Here is a 16,632-nt window from a genome sequence, read left to right as displayed (position 1 = left end):
ATGCCCAGGAGATAGAATTATCAACACGTGTTAGGTATACTACTATTACCATACTTATTCACATTCTAGATTCAAAGTTTCAAGCCAATGTTGTAAGAATTCAAATTTTCAACAGAATAGAGCAATAAATTCTGAAACAAAGTACATAACCCAACTGCCATTTTATAGCTGAATGCGACATAAAGCAAGTTAGTCTCAAAGCACACTAATGACATTGTTGGAATTCCTTTTATTATGTCATAAGATAGGAATTTCCGATAGCTAGAGGAAATAAAATATTCTGAATTAATCCATCTCTAAAAATCTGGATGCTGTTGACAAGTGCTAATTCACAAATATTATATTGAGAAGATTTTTGCTCTCTTACCTCAAGGCAGTTTCTATCCACTGTAACCTCCATTAAGCATTTCCCACTACTGGCAGATGAAGAATAAAGGCCCTGACTTGGACGGCCAAAAAGATCCTCCTTTCTAGCATTTGGCTGGAATTTTAACAGAAATATTCTAGTTACATTGAACACTTAAAAATAAAATTAATTAAAAAGAAACGTTAAGATTAGTGTATTAAGTCACCTGCAACAGATGTGGCTGATCAGCCAAGGGAATGGCTTCAGCAAGAGGCACTTCAAATGGATTTGGGGGTATACACCCAAGGAATGTCATGGAATCTGAGCGACGGAAAAATGGGTGGTTTTGGCCAGTTTCTGCAGGAAGAGAGTCATCATCCTTATCATTCAAAGTGGCACCTAGATACAAAGAGATAAAATGTTTGGCTTTTAGAAAAATAATTTAATTATTAGGGAATGGAGAAAAATTTTAATCTGCTCAAGCAAAAATTCCTGTTATTTATTTATAAAATTTTAAAGCAACTAAAAAAAAATAGCTTAAAATTTTAATATTTTAAAGTGGTAACTCAAAATATTAGTATGTTGAAATTGTTACAATGGTAAATATTTTTGTTATATATATTAAAATAACAAAAAGTTTGCCCAAAAATATCAGTAACATTTTGTGTTGGGCAAAAGTTTCCCATATTCTATTTGCTTTCCAGAGATTCAGACTTGAAGAATGCTAGATTCCTGGGCATATCAGGAGGTGAAATTTAAGCAACTGTTTACATGTAAGTTCATGTTATCCTCTATAAGAAGATAAACAGTCTGGGCAATTCATGCAACCCAGTTGGAAATGAGCACACCAGCATCAGCTCCCTTTAAATGGAATAAGCACTGCTTACAATGTACTATGAAAATACTAGTGAGCTGTGACAGGGTTATCAAAAAAACCCAGTTAAGTTAGATATCCTTTCTGAAGTAAATTAAAGTACTAGCAGGTAATAAGAAACAGGTAATTGGGTCACTTGATTCCACTTTAAAAACTGCTTAATTTTGCTTGAAATAACTGAAAACTACAAAAAAAAAAATGCTGGAGATTCTAATTTTAGAATTTTTCAATTTTAGAATATTTTCTCACAGTAACAGTTATGATTTTTTTTTTATATTTGGAGTTAGTGATATTTCTCATTTTCTTGACTAAACTTATTTAGCATCAATATATTAACAAAGTTCTGGTAAGATTTTATTTAAATTTAGTACTTACAACATTTCATTAAAAATAAAGGTAAATGGAGATAAAACGCAAAAATGCAAAGGAGATAACAAAGGCAGAATAAAAAATATCGATTGTTGGAAAGTTTTTAACATTCCTTTAATTCATCCTTATTGATAAAGCAAGTAATATCAGGATGAATAAGGGAAAATGGACAGGGAAGGCAAGAATAGGACATAGAGAAGAAAAGAGAAATTCCCACCCAGACAGAAAATAATGAAGTTAAAAAGCTTGAAGGGGAAATACTGAGGCAGCCATTTCTTGAAGTAGATAGCAGATTTTCTGTGCACTAACTTTGATTGGTGTCATCATCATTCTCATGTTCTGAATCTTCATTATCAATACCCAGTTCCAAGAGTTCTCGCGTCCTTTAAAAAGACAAGTGAGTCATTTTATATGAAGTATTTGTGCAATTTGAAAAGGAACAAAGGTGATGGAAACTGTAAGCAAAAAACACTGTAAAGGTCAGTTAAGTATCTAACCAATTTCAAATACTGTGATAAAATTTTAGACTCTGGGCATGAGTGATTGACCAGCCAAAAGTACAACAATTACAAAATAGGCTCAGTGGAAGCAAAAAGCTAATCACACCAAGAAATAGTGAATGCTTACACAAACAGTATAAAATGTGATAAATCAGGGCAAGCTATCTCATGCATAAAGCTTAACTGATTCTTAAGTTTCCTGTTTTAAGTGAGGGGTTAAAGGAGGGGTAACTATGGAGAAAGGTTAGATACACTCAAGCACACTTTCCTACATGGATGTTTCTGTGATCTCTTACCATGTATTTCTCTTTACTCCAAAAATCTAACAAGGTGCTAACAGAGACCACTCTGAGCACGTATTTCTTAAACCAACCTCATGGCAAGTATGGATACCTTTTGCGTTCCAGTTGAGGTGTGTCCAATGTCGTCTGCTGATTCATCGCTTTAATCCAATATATAAGAGCTTGAAAAACATATGCTACATGCTTCAATGAGCAAACATCCAGAACTGGAAGGACATCAGAATGCTCATCATTATGAGACCGCATCAAAGACAGAGCATAGTTTAGGAAGTCCCCTCGAGCAGACATCATTCCTTGACGGGCACTAAGCAATGTGGCACGTCTGTAGAACAAAGAGGAAATGAAAATGTTTACAAAAACAACAAATGTGAAGCTTACCAGTATCATGTATATGCAAAATTGGGAACGGAGACTATCCATAAATACCGAGTAAGAGTCTACGGGAATCTTTCAGAAACCTAATCACTATGTGTGATTTAATGTCCTATACTTTTGAACAGCAAAGGAATTTCAGTATCATTTGGAACGGCAGCAGGCACTCCCTTCCTTACAGACAATGGTTCCCAAACTCTAGCATCAAAATCACCTGGAAGACTTGTTGAAACAGTTTCAGTAGACTTGGGGGCAGGGTCCCAAAATTTATGTTTCTAACAAGCTCTCAAGTGGTGATACTGCTGCTGTTCTGGGAATCACATTTTGAGAACTATGGCCTAAAAATGACACCAAAAGCACAGGCAGCAGCAACAACAAACATAGTACTGGACTTTATCATAATTCAAATTTTTGTCCTTCAAAGGACATAATCAGGAAAATGAAGACAACCTATAGAATGGGACAAAAATTTTGTGAATCATGTATCTAATAAGGAATTTGTATCCAGAATAAAGAACTCATACAACTCAGTAATATAAATGGGCAATGGGTTGACATTGACATTTCTCTAGAGAAGATATACAAATGAGCAATAAGCGCATGAAGAGATCGTCAACATCATCAGCCTAGCGAAATGCACATCAAACCCAGGAAATACCACTTTACACTCAGGAAGAGAACTATAATTTAAAAATATGGATAATAACAAGTGTTGGCAAAGATGTGGAGAAATAAAAAATGGTGTAGCCACTCTGGAAAACAATCTGGCAGTTCAGTCCTCAAAAAGTTAAACATAGAAAGTCAGTATATGATCCAGCAATCCCCGACTTAGGCATATACCCCAGATAATTGAAAACACATTCACATAAAAACCTGTACACAGATGTCCATAGACAGCATTATTTATAATCACTAAAAGGTGGAAATGACCCAAATGCCCATCAACTATGGCTAATCAAAATATGGCTTATTCATACAACAGAGTATTAAGAATTTGAAAAAGTACCTATTTACACATGCTAAACATGGAAGAAACTTAAAGCCATAAGCTAGGTAAAAAGCAACCAGGCATCAAAGACAACATATTCTATGATCCCATCTATACAAAATGTCCAGAATAGGCCAATCCAGAAAGACAAGTCTTTGCTTATGAAACAGGGGACCGTGGGTAGAGGAAGGAGGGCAACTAACTGGTATGATGAAAATACTGTAAAATTAATTGTGATGATGGTCACACAGCTCCAAATATATTCAAAATTATAAAACTGCACACTTTAAATGGGTGAGTTGTATGATATAGGAATTATATTGCAATAAAGTTATTTTATTAGAGAGCAAGACTGAAAAAACTCTGACACTGAATCAGAACTCTATGTCCTTCAGGGTAAGACTAGGCTAAACACAGGCTTATGCCTATTTGTGGAGCAGGCTTCCTAGGGCATAAAAGCTGGTACCTTCGCAATCTTTCTCTCTCTAATCCAAATCTCTCTGCAGAGTATTTAATTTTGCAAACTAGACAGTTCCACCAAATTCTCTTCCAGGCCTCAATATGTTCAAAAGAACATCCACTTCACTTCCTGTAGATTTTTCTCTTAATTCAGAATCAAAACAAATGTAAATTCTGCTTCCTCTTGTTCCATCCCTCACAAGGTCTTAATTTCTGTTTATATGATTTTAATGCTTCTCTCTCTCCTTCCTGAACTTCACTGCCTTATTTTAAAAATTATTGCCTATCTGATAAGCTCCAACCATATTCTTATTAAATTTCCTAAATAAGGGCCTCCCCGGTGGCGCAGTGGTTGAGCGCTGGGTTGCGAAGCTGCCCGCAGCCTCTGCAGTGCTGGTTCGATCCCCGGCTGCTCCCCGGCCACCGGAGGAGGGTCCCACATGGCGCGCAGACCTCTCCTGCCGCCCGCTGCTCCCCTCAGCAGTGTGCTTCAGTGCTTCTGCCTGCTCTGCTCCCTGCTCTGGCTCTGGTGAATTCTCTCACCCTCCCGCGCTTCTGACTGTACCCAGTGCATGTATAAACAAACAAATAAAATAATAAATAAATAAAAAAAAACATGCCTCTATAAAAAAAAATAAATAAATAAATTTCCTAAATAATCTCCTAGATACTCTTGTTGATCAAAGGAAAGTAAGGCTGTTTAGCCGGAACCAAAATTAGTATCAAATCTAGGCCTTTAGGTCCCAGACATTTCACTACATGGTACTGCCAACTGCTCCAGTGTTCAATCTTTGGGCTAGTTCTTAGTCTTGACAAAAGGTCATTTTATAATTGAATAAAGGGCCTCCCCGGTGGCGCAGCGATTGAGTGCTGGGTTGCGAAGCTGCCTGCAGCCTCTGCAGCACCAATTCAATCCCTGGCTGCTCCCGGCCACTGGAGGGGGGTCCCACATGGCGCGCAGACCTCTCCTGCTGCCCACTGCTCCCCTCAGCAGTGTACTTCGGTCCTTCTGCCTGCTCTGCTCCCCGCTCTGGCTCTGATGAATTCTCTCACCCTCCCGCGCTTCTGACTGTACCCAGTGCTTGTATAAATAAATAAATAAATCTTAAAAAAAAAAATAAGGGGAAAGATTTAAAAAAAAAAAACAAACAACAAACACATAGAGAAATGTACTTCAATTATGTTTCAAAAGGCCAGTATTCAGAAAAAAAATTTGCAAAACCAAAGAGCAGCTTTCCCAATCATAAACTACATTCCTACTCCATCCTCATCAAGTAAGACTTCCAGTGAGTATTATGCCTTTCAAGTGGGGACCTGGGGGGACAGTGAGACAAGGACGTAGACCAAGTACTTCAAAAATGAATGTAAAGTGGGGACTCCCTGGTGGCACAAGGGGTTGGTTAAGCACAGCACTATGAAGTGATCCACAGTCTCTAGAGCACGAGTTCGATTCCCGGCTGGCCAGTGAGCAACCCTCGGTCTGCCTGTTCTGTTCCCCAGTCTGTCTCTGGTGAATCCTCTAACCCCTGCCATCTCTGGCCTGTACCCCAGCTCTTGTATGCATAAATAAATCAATCTTTAAAAAAAAAAAGAATGGGAAGTACTTAGTATCAGATTCCTATAATGCAAATATATTTTTAAAAAACTGCTTGGATTTTTAATTTATTTTGCCAGAACTACACAATTTAGAAAGAATGCAAGGCACTTACTTCCTCCATAATAGGGAGGTCTTACGTAACTGCAATTAAAAAAAAAAAAAACTCTAGCTTTCTAGGATATAAGGGATCTGTCCAAACATACATGGACAGATGAAGAATTTCATACCGTCTCCCTTCAAGGGTTCGTAAACTGGCCTCTTCTCGAGCAGTCATCCTCTCTCTCCGCGCTGAATTCTGAGAAGCATGAAGAGGATGATTTGGATGTCCCGGGTCACCAGCAGATGCCAATGCAGACCCGTAACGTAACTGGGCTTCAGTGGAGTCCATAATACTGACCATCCAGTTCCAAGTGGGAATAAGCTTTTCTTCTACATAATTCTATGAAGACCAAACTAAAATAATTAAAGCTATCCAAATAAAATTTAATTTGATATAGTACTATGTAAATACATATATATCTGTAGTATTAATGCGCATTATACTGGAATCCTCACAACCGACAATAAAATACATTCGAATAGTAACTTTTGAATGGTTTCCTACCTGTAAGTTTACCGCATCTTGGTAAGTCAATTTCACAGCTGCTGGAATCTGAGAGTATACTAGGTGGTTATACTTAGGAATCAGGCCCATCAAGTCCGAGATTTGTCTGATGACAATGCTGTAGGCCCTGGCTAAACTGCTTGCAGATGTTAAGTAGCTGCTGGCATTGCTAGCTTCCAAAGCAGCTGCTGCAGCTGCGGCACTTGTGCTAATTGTACCACTCCGGCGTAAGTTTGAAGGATCAATATAAATCAAACCCGCTGAACTTGCTATAAGAAAAAAAGAACCACAGTAAATTAATGTCACTTGTTAACTCTTATTTCTCTAGTATTGGGCATTTTTAAATAAGCTAAAAGATCAACTACATTAGCAAATGTGGTAATTGAGTAAAAAAAATTTATCTTAAGTCATACTAACTTAGGGAAGGGAATAAGGAGGATGTACAAGAATTACTATAATGTTCTCAACTAGACACAATAGTGCCACTGCCCCCACCACCCTAAAAGGAAGGACATTTGGCAATGTCTGCAGATTTTTATTTTATTGTTACATTAAGGGGTAGGGTGCTGCAGGCCTCTGGTGGGGAGAGGTCAAGGATTCTGCTAAACATTCTAAAATGCACAAGATAGCAGATATACTAAAAAATAATCATTTAGTCCAAAGGAGCAATGGTACAGAGATTGAGAAATCCGGTCATGAACAAAAAATTTTCTATATCTCAACTGAACAAAATAATGAAGAATGACTACGAAACTACTTAATTTGTTCTCTGGATGAACACGAATGACTTAAATCTACTTAAGCACTCCCAGGAACATCAAATTTTCATACTTGCCTGCTGGCGTGGATGTGCTAGAAGGGGCTGTGCTGGTTGCCCGCTGATGCTGGGTATTACGGACAGCCCACTGCATGGAGCGGGGAGCCTGGGCAGCACCATTGGCATGGGAGCTATTTGTGGTTCTCTCTAATGGTTCATCAAGCATAAAGGTCTCCTGCTCAATGTCGTCACTCTGACTACTGCTGCTATCAGAATCACTTGAGTCATTTGACTGTGAATCATCTTCAGAAAAGAAGGCAGGAACACTGCTTGCACCTACATTTTAAAAACCAAAACCATTGTGATTTTATTAATATTTGAAGTGATAGAATACCTCCGATTCAGGAAAATAAACATGCTATAGAGAATAGCAGGCTGTATTCAATGGTCTACAAAACATCATTAAAATAGTTGCATTAGAAAAGAATTCTTTTAAATGAATCCATTATTTAAAAACTACAAAAGAGCACTAAGATAATTTCTTCACCAACATCTATAGGAAAAAATATAAGTCAAAAAATATGGCTTAGCCACTCACACTGAATATTGTTGAACCAATCATGCTGACTACACACACAGTCTTATTAGCAGATGCAAGGAAGTTGCTAGGATAAGGTAACATACCTGCTTCTGAGCCAGCAGTTGCTGCAGTGACAACACTTCTGCGCCCACTAGCATTATCTTGGTTGCTGTGGTTACTTTCACTGTCACTTTCTGTTTCAGCTGCTGCTAACAAGTCCAGTTCCATGTCACTCCCTAGCAAATGTATTTAAATAGGAAGGGAAAAGTACAAACTCACTGTGGATCAAGATAGGATATGATAAGCCAGAATATCCTAAGGGTGGGAACTAAGGATTTGGGGGCTGAAGGAAACAGGTGGCTGCAGTGACAACTACTACAGTACACATTACTGACTGCCCAACATGGAAGGAAAAACTAGGTAAATTATTGTACGCAGGGGACTCTTACACAGCAAAAGAAAATCTGTCCTGCAGAGCCTTAAGTAAAAAGTGTTAGACCAGGGCCTCAAATCAGTGGGCAGAGCTCTGGGTTAGGTGCACAGCTCCATTTTCATTAGTTTTATATGTTGGCTTCCAAAAGAGGAAGGAAGTTAAAAACATCTGTTCTTTATATCTCATGGTATATACACAAATCAAAACATAAAATTATAAATTAAAAAAATATACAGTTTATTGTATATTCATCAGTTATACTTCAATAAAGCTGATCTTAAAAAAAGAGACAATCCTATGGCTACTAATAAGAACAATTATGAGGCTATTGTAACAAAAGGTCAAAATGATAAAGTGAAAAAGAAAGCTACAAAAAAAAATATATTTATATACATATATGTATACACCTCTAAAGGACATGTATGGAAGTGGGCAGTACAGGGGAGGACCGAAAATAAAATCACAAACGTCTACATCTGGTTGAGATTATGAAGCATTTGTGTTCCTCTCCCCCTCCAATTTGAAAATGTTTCATAATATAGTTAGTAATTAGTTCCTAAAATAAATAAAAGTAGAAGAGGACAATTTTAGAATTATCAGTAGACACACACACACACACACACACAATGTATATATCACCTTCTAAAATTCTGAAACAGATTGCTAAAGACTCCCTTGGCAGAAAATGTTTGACCATACATCACACACGTGTTTCTGCATAGTATCTCTTCAGGTACCTGACTGACTCATACTGAATAGCTTCTCATACCGTCTTCATCGTGCTCATCATGTTGTCCCTCTGCCTCGGCATTTTCTTCCCCATGTTCTTCCTGTTCATCATGATGATCTTCTTCTCCAGCCACACCCTCTACCACCTCAACCTAAATCCAGAATCTTATTTGTAGACAAAGTACATCATAAACCCACATTTCTACCTGTGTTCCTCCATAGCAACTAGTAAATTAAAGCACAAAGATCTCTAACTATAGGGAAGTGTTTTCAAAACTAAGCAGTTTTGAAAATCTTCATTTGCTGGTGACAATATCAGAAGTCACATCAACAATACCTCAACATTTGTGAACCTTATATATAGGTTCACATATATAGAATCTTGTAATTTTAAAATTACAAGTATTAACAATTGTGAGTTTTTAAAAAAACTTTGGCAATTACAAAATTTACATAATAAATGTGCGGTATTCTTTCACTTATATTGTACAAAACTTCTAAACTCTTAATTTGAGAATATTTTTTCTATGAACACTTAAGCAAAAACAAGTTTGTTTCCAATTTCTCATTACTTGGCAAATTAAGGATTATAAAAATACTGTTAAGATGGACAACCACAAATGAGAACATGTAACAAAAAGTCTAAGGGTTGGAAGCAAATGCATATAAACAGTAAGCTACTATTAATGAAACATCTATAGACTATTCCTTCCCTCCCTTCCCAAATAAGTCTCTAGTCTACCACAATTTAAACAGTTAAAACCACCTCTTCCACATCTGCTGAAACAATATCATCCTGTTCTTCATCTCTACCCCGAACAGGCTGTGACTGGCTGATGCGTCTCTGCTGCGGATTCCGGATGATGTAGGACGACTGGGACTGACTGGAGCTGTAAGGAGTAAGGAAATGATGAATATACTGTTGCCATACCTCTGACAATCAGCACAGACTTTCATGCTTCCCAATTTTATTCAATGTGCTAGGATGCTATTTTTAATATGACCTAAAATATCCTTGGAAAATAGTAATTAATCTATAGTATATCAGAAAATATAACCCCCAAAGAAATTATTTACCACAGAGATTTGATTTATGAATCTCAGAATTTATTTTTTGGTAAATCATTTCAAGTCTGTGTTAATATACATATTTTTATGATTCCTTCCTACTGAAATAGTCTACAGGGAAGATTTCCCCTTATCCACCGCTCTCAGCACCAACAGTCCTCAGCTTCCAAAAGCTCGATAGCAGCATTCGTCCAGTAATGAAAGTGTGCTTACTATGAGTGGTGTATTCCTTCAGAGGCCCAATGTGAATTCTAATTTGCACCAGCCTGTTAACCACTGGCTTGCTGATGTGTGTGAGGGGGGGAAAAAATCAGCTCAAGAATAGGATTTTAAAATACAATCACAACAAAAAATGAGGTGACAAAAATAATGTTTCACATCCCTAAAAATCTGACTTGGAAAGGGCCCCAAAAGGAAAAATGCCTCTGGAATGAAAGGCCAGGGAGAACCAGAGAACACAAGTTAAAATGCAGGTCAGAGATCAGAAGATAGTTGTTAAATGACCCTGTGACTTCATTTATCCTTTATTTTCAGCCTAAGAAACACAGTCTGTAAGAGGTTAAAGATAAAGGACTTACAAGTGTTTACACTGTTAGTGTTCTTTTCTCACCTCAGCTCCTCTGAGAAACTACAATCAAACCAATTTACCTGTAAAGAGTAAACTGAGACTTTGCCTTCAGATAAACACAGCATCAAAATGGTATTTACTACTAGAAGTGTAACTAAGCAATTGATAATTCACTGAGACAGTGAATTACATATCTGGTAAAGAGGAGAAAAGAAAATCTGAAGAAATGATAAGGGTATTACCAACCACCAAGTGGATTTTAACATTTTCACTATTAACTAAAAATAAAAGTCAAGAATGTGTGAAGTGACAATTATTGTGCATTATAAGAAAAAAATCCTGGAACAAACTTTTCCAAATCTACAGTCCCCTCAATGTTGTTACTTAATTTAAGAAGTTACGTACTTAGCATGTATGACACAGCCAAAACATAACATGGAGCTTCAGTTTTCTTCACACCATGATTCAACCTTTTTCTCACTAGACCCCCCTGGCACAATGAAACATCACAGTCCTTAAAACCCAATATAACAGGGCCTCCCCGGTGGCGCAGCGGTTGAGCGCTGGGTTTAGAAGCTGCCCGCGGCCTCTGCGGCGCCGGTTTGATCCCCGGCTGCTCCCCCTCCACTGGAGGAGGGTCCCGCATGGTGCGCAGACCTCTCCTGCCACCCGCTGCTCCCCTCAGCAGTGTACTTTGGTCCTTCTGCCTGCTCTGCTCCCCGCTCTGGCTCTGGTGAATTCTCTCACCCTCCCGTGCTTCTGACTGTACCCAGTGCATGTATAAACAAAAACAAACAAACAAACAAATAAATAAAACATGCCTCAAAAAAAAATTAAAAAAAAAAAAAAAACCCAATATAACATAAGTTGTTAAAGTACCTTTTTAAGTTTTGGATACTTATATTTCCAGCAATTTGCAAAGCTATATAGAGAAATCCTCTTGGTATGGACCTAAATATGCTAGAATATAATATATTCTCTTAAGAAAACAATAAACATACAGGTGATAAAGGGAAACATTAATATTGGAAAAGAGAGAGTAATGGTGCCACTGTTTACATACAAGGCATCTACTGATATCTATCTTAGGCTAGAAGGGTTTCAAGCTATAGATGTCACAGGAGACAGTCTGGGGTCTAAGTAAACTAGAAGTTTTATCACAGGAATCCTCTCTCTGCCCCCTGCACATACATAAAACCAAACATAAATCATGCAAAAACAACAGATTTCGAATGTCTTGCCTATCTCATCCATTGCTGACTGGGACAGGATAAAACATTTCTTCAGAGAACTTCTAACAATAAGCTCAGTGCTCACGAGAGCACAGAACTAATTTGATTCTAGCTTCAGAGTTCAGGTTAAGCCAGTGCTCTTATCAACAAGTGCCAAGCAAAAATTATTCTCTTCTCTTCTGTCATCTAATATTCAAAAATATAGATCCCCATCCGGCCAGAGAGCAACACACATTGCGAGGCAGACCTCTCCTGTCTCGCCCACTGCTCCTCTCAGCAGTGTACTTCAGTTGGTCTGCCTGTTCTGTTCCCCGCTGTGTCTCTGGTGAATCCTCTCACCCCCTGCATCTCTGGCCTGTACCCCAGCCCTCATATGCATGAATAAATCTTTAAAAAAATAAAAAAAAAGAATGATAGTGAGTATGGGTTATATGAGTTACTGATAAAATAGTAATGTACAAATGGTACATATGGTTCCTACTCATACTAAAATTTCACTAACTTGTTATTCTGTAAGAATGGAGGTAGAGTAGAAACAAATTAGTTAATAAGGGCATAAAAGTTTTAAAGAAATGGAGAGATGCAACAGGAAAAAGCAAAACCACTAAACTCAAGACTGTGCATTCAAGGGGGTGATTCATATCTACCACTCGACACAGGAGAAATCCCAGGGACTGGTCAAGTGTGTACTTTCTACTTATGACATGCTTGCACACTTGTCAAGACATACCCTACCCTTTTGAGGAGTGAGTATACTGTATTATAATGAATGACATCTGTATCAACACTTATAAAAAGCATTAGCAATATTGTCCCTTGATTAGTAAATGAGATCATCTGGATAGACATGACAGAGTGGCTCCAGAATCAACCAAGGCAGATGGAGTGAAGAGGAAAGCTTAAAAAGAGACTTTAATAAAGAGTTTAGAGGGAAGTTAACACAAAACATTTAAAGTTACTAGGAACAGGCTCATGGATACTATTTAGAGATGAAATAATTTCAAAGCATATTCAATGAATTGAAAAGCAAAGAACAAAGTCAATGGATAATGGGGTAAATCTTTGGCAACTCTGAAAATATATAGCTTGATTTATAATGGCTTTCACCAAATCTTGGAAGCAAATCACTGGCAAGGCTACAAGGGAGAGGTTTGAAAGCCATGGATCTAGATTCCAGTATATCCTAGGAGACCTGACAATAAAGGAAAAGTTGGGACACTGACACATAAAGAATTGTGAGAGAACAAATACTCAACAGCATCCCAGATAAAACTCAGCAAGGAAGTCTTGGGAACTGTCCAAAATAGGAAAGCAAGCCATCCTTGTTAGTACAGAAGTATATTCCAAGAAAAGAGGAAGAAGGGCCTTTAGGTCCTAAAGATCCTTATTAAAACATTATTATACACACACAGACTTAAGAAAACCAAATGAAATAAATATTTGCTAACAGTCTCTAGAGCCTTACAATTCAAAAACGTGGCTCCGAAGCAAGGCAACTGAGAGTTTGTAGGTTGCTGACATCATCTGAGAGTTTGTAAGAAATGCAGACTCTCAGGTCTCTCCTAAGCTTCCAGAACCAGCACCTACATTTTAGTAAGATCCCCAAGCGAGTCACACACATGTTGAAGTTTGAAAAGCACTGTGTCAAAAGGTATCAGGACATTTTAGTTTCTAAATATTCTGAGTCAACAAGTATATGGTCTAGCTAGGGAAATTATCAAGCAAATGGAAAAGACAAAAAGAGATTTAAGAGAAAAATAATTTTCTATCTAAAAATTTTTTAGTTAAGAGTTGTTTTCAGCTCTCTTCTAAATAACATTGCCATTGTACAGAGTGTCTTAAAATTCTACCACTCTGGTTATTTAGGGTTTAAAATACAAGTTACCCTCAAATCCAAGCCTTTGAGAATGCTACGTCTTTTCATTCCTCAAGCTGGCCTTACTGCAGGCTATCCTTAAAGGTAAGGAAAAATATAAAGTAAAAATGTTTATACTTTAGTAGCATAATAAAGAGTGTCATTAAACCAAAACAAAACCCTACATCTATGTCCATGTCACCTTAGATATGTATAATTTTAAAAGTGCTTTCACATGTTCTAAAAGTAAAATCTTTACGAATTAAAATCTTTACCATTTAGTCAACAAATGATCGTGTACATACACCAACTAAGTGGTTAGGCAAAAGTCAAACATGACATTTCCAGACAAAGAAAGAATCAGCATTTGTTACCAGGGAAAAATTTACCTGCTAGACTGATCAGAAGATGGTCGTGGTGGCAGTGGTTCCACTGAAAATAATTCTTCACTACCTTGCATGGCATCTATGCTGGTACTCGCCAGAGTAAATGGCGCTGTGGGGCGAGCAATTCCCATTCTGACAGGAACAATCAGTGACTCAGCCACATTGCACAATTCCTCTACAGCATAAGGTAGCAGTGCTTGGAATACACGTTTACATTTTCCAATTGGCTGTGGAATAAAGTTGCTAGAGCAAAAAAGAACAGGTAGGAATAGTTTATGAATTCCTTCGTGCATATAATGCTATCATTATCAGAAAAAATGTATTGAAAATATAAAAAAGCCAAAATCAAAAAGGACGACTTACTTTTTCTTTTTGGATGAAGCCATTTCCACACTGAGAATGACAAACACTCTTGCCACTGAACGCAAAAACCTCATTGTTACGACAATAGCTTCTTCTCTACGGCCAGGGGTATATTTGTTTTGGAGTTCTTTCACTAATGTACCCAGCAGAGTATCTAGAAGCTTTAAAGTAACATAATCACTTTATTAATGTTGAGGAAGCGCCTACGATCTTTAGACATTCAAAAATTAAAAACTAGTAACATTTTTTCAATATTAACATTTCCAGTAAAAACCACAAAATAAATTTTGTGATTTATTTTGTACACTCAGTGATTAATTTATGGCCACACACCACTGTGCCTGACACAGAGTGGGTCTCAAAAGTCGTACAGTTTAATCCCTAAATTCTATGTACCTCAATTTTTGTTTAGAACACCACCACCAAGGATATCAAATGAATAGACTATTGGGCATTTAGCAAAACAACAAAGCAGACGCAAATATTTTTATTAATAATTTCATAACCCCATTCCTCTCCATCATTACTGCTTTCTTTATACACAGCATATCATAGATTTTTATTATGCAGAAAATCTAATCTCACTTTTTTTAAGATTACCTATAATAACCTCTATTTTTAAATTGCTGCATGACATTTCAGTAAGTGGCTGAGCTGCAATCTGACTCAATAGCCCACTATGACTAAATCATACAGTATTTCCATTTTTAAATTTCAAATTATTCTATGACATGATTTTTTCTTTGTCATAAATTTTTACGACAAGTTCTGAGGGCAGTGGCTCTTGATATTATCAAGTTGTTTTCCAAAAGAGTATCAAATACAATCTCATCAGCACTAGGTTCATGGTTTACATTCTTTTCTAACCTCACAGAGCAAAGTGGGTAGTTAAAAAATTATACTAAGTTACTACTAATTTTCAACACTGTTCCATGTTTTTATACTATTGTATTTTCAACATACCTTGAGATTTTTATTTAAAATGAAAGAACACTGCTGTTAACTAAGACATTCAAATTACCTCAAAATCCATTTCCCTTAACATATTGGTTAATTAGAACTTGTCAGTACTCAGTTTGGAATAGCACAATCACAAGAAGCAAAACAAACAAATAAAATCCTTTTCTTGTGCTTGTAAGTAAACATTTAAAGGACTTACCAAAATATCTGCTGTACACTTGACTATGAGGCAATGAGTGAAACAGTCCAGCCTAATTGTGCCACTTTGCTGATTGAGGTACACTTGCTCTTCTGGCAAAAGATGTCCTATCCTACTGCTGGCACTGAGACTGAAGAATAAGGAAAGAAAGAATGCACTGTAAATGCCTGCACTAACAAGGAATATATTTAAGTCTAAGAAAATTTTAACGAATACATACGGGTCTTTATTCTCCTGGGACCCAAACATAATCATAGATTTCAGAGCATTCCAGTCTTGTAGAACACGCTCCAATGCAAGCTGAGCAAACCTTGGGGGCTCTAAGTCATGATCAGGCATATCTGAGTCTAAAAAGTAAAGCAATGGGTAAGACAGAAAATACACATACTGCTTTTCACGTGTGCCATACATGTCAAATTTACTCACCTTCAGGATTGGCCGTTTTCCGATTTCGATCCTCCCTGATTCGAGGAGGTCTGTACTGGCAGTGCTCTACCGTCTGCCTTGCAACTGTTTGCACTAGAAACAGTAGGAGATGCTCTCCCCTGCAAAACAGAGTAATTTTCATTGGGGGGCGGGGAGGAGAAACGACAGCTATTCAGATCTGCTGTGCTTTCTCAATTTAATATAAGTCCTAAAAATCCCACTTGCCTGCTGTTTGGCAGAGTGACTAGATTGGTAGCAGTGAGCAGGCGATAAAGTAGATCAAGACGAGCAGATTTCTGTCCAGCAATTAGAGTTTTACATTTACATTTCTCCCAACAATCACAATAGGCTGTGGGTGACGTCCGTTTCAGTCTACAGGTGAAATTCACATACAAATACAAAAATTGAAATTTAAAACATACACAATGGCCTATATTATAAGTACAGAGGGGCCTCCCTGGTGGTGCAAGGAGTTAAGCACTGCACTATGAGGCAGTCCACAGCCTCTGCAGCACGAGTTCAATTCCTGGCCAGCCAGGGAGCAACCCACATGGCGCAGCAGACCTCTCCTGACTCACCTGCTGCTTCCCTCAGCAGTGTATTTCAGTCAATCTACCTGCTCTAGTCCCCACTGTGTCTGGTGAATCAATCCTCTAACCCCCCCC

The 16,632-nt window shown here is 37.6% G+C and overlaps 1 protein-coding gene across 2 annotated transcripts in view; it reads right to left on the bottom strand.

The window, feature by feature from the left end:
• The window catches only part of UBR5 (ubiquitin protein ligase E3 component n-recognin 5), a gene marked incomplete at both ends in the record, with an annotated part of 124,086 nt that overhangs the window by 21,523 nt on the left and 85,931 nt on the right, over window positions 1–16,632 (bottom strand). For both annotated transcript variants that reach the window (XM_084229427.1, XM_084229428.1), the window contains 16 exons: window positions 368–481; window positions 573–745; window positions 1,899–1,972; window positions 2,483–2,713; window positions 6,035–6,246; window positions 6,412–6,676; window positions 7,243–7,504; window positions 7,853–7,984; window positions 8,951–9,062; window positions 9,677–9,800; window positions 14,023–14,262; window positions 14,383–14,543; window positions 15,542–15,671; window positions 15,762–15,888; window positions 15,968–16,086; window positions 16,193–16,339. In XM_084229427.1, the coding sequence (XP_084085553.1) occupies window positions 368–481; window positions 573–745; window positions 1,899–1,972; window positions 2,483–2,713; window positions 6,035–6,246; window positions 6,412–6,676; window positions 7,243–7,504; window positions 7,853–7,984; window positions 8,951–9,062; window positions 9,677–9,800; window positions 14,023–14,262; window positions 14,383–14,543; window positions 15,542–15,671; window positions 15,762–15,888; window positions 15,968–16,086; window positions 16,193–16,339 (2,623 nt within the window). The remainder of the gene's footprint in view (window positions 1–367; window positions 482–572; window positions 746–1,898; window positions 1,973–2,482; window positions 2,714–6,034; window positions 6,247–6,411; window positions 6,677–7,242; window positions 7,505–7,852; window positions 7,985–8,950; window positions 9,063–9,676; window positions 9,801–14,022; window positions 14,263–14,382; window positions 14,544–15,541; window positions 15,672–15,761; window positions 15,889–15,967; window positions 16,087–16,192; window positions 16,340–16,632) is intronic.

Source organism: Talpa europaea, assembly GCF_964194135.1.
Source record: "Talpa europaea genome assembly, chromosome: 3".
Classification (NCBI taxonomy): Eukaryota; Metazoa; Chordata; class Mammalia; order Eulipotyphla; family Talpidae; genus Talpa; species Talpa europaea.
The sequence above is the reverse complement of the archived record's forward strand: the minus strand, read 5'-3'. Positions and strand labels throughout refer to the sequence as shown.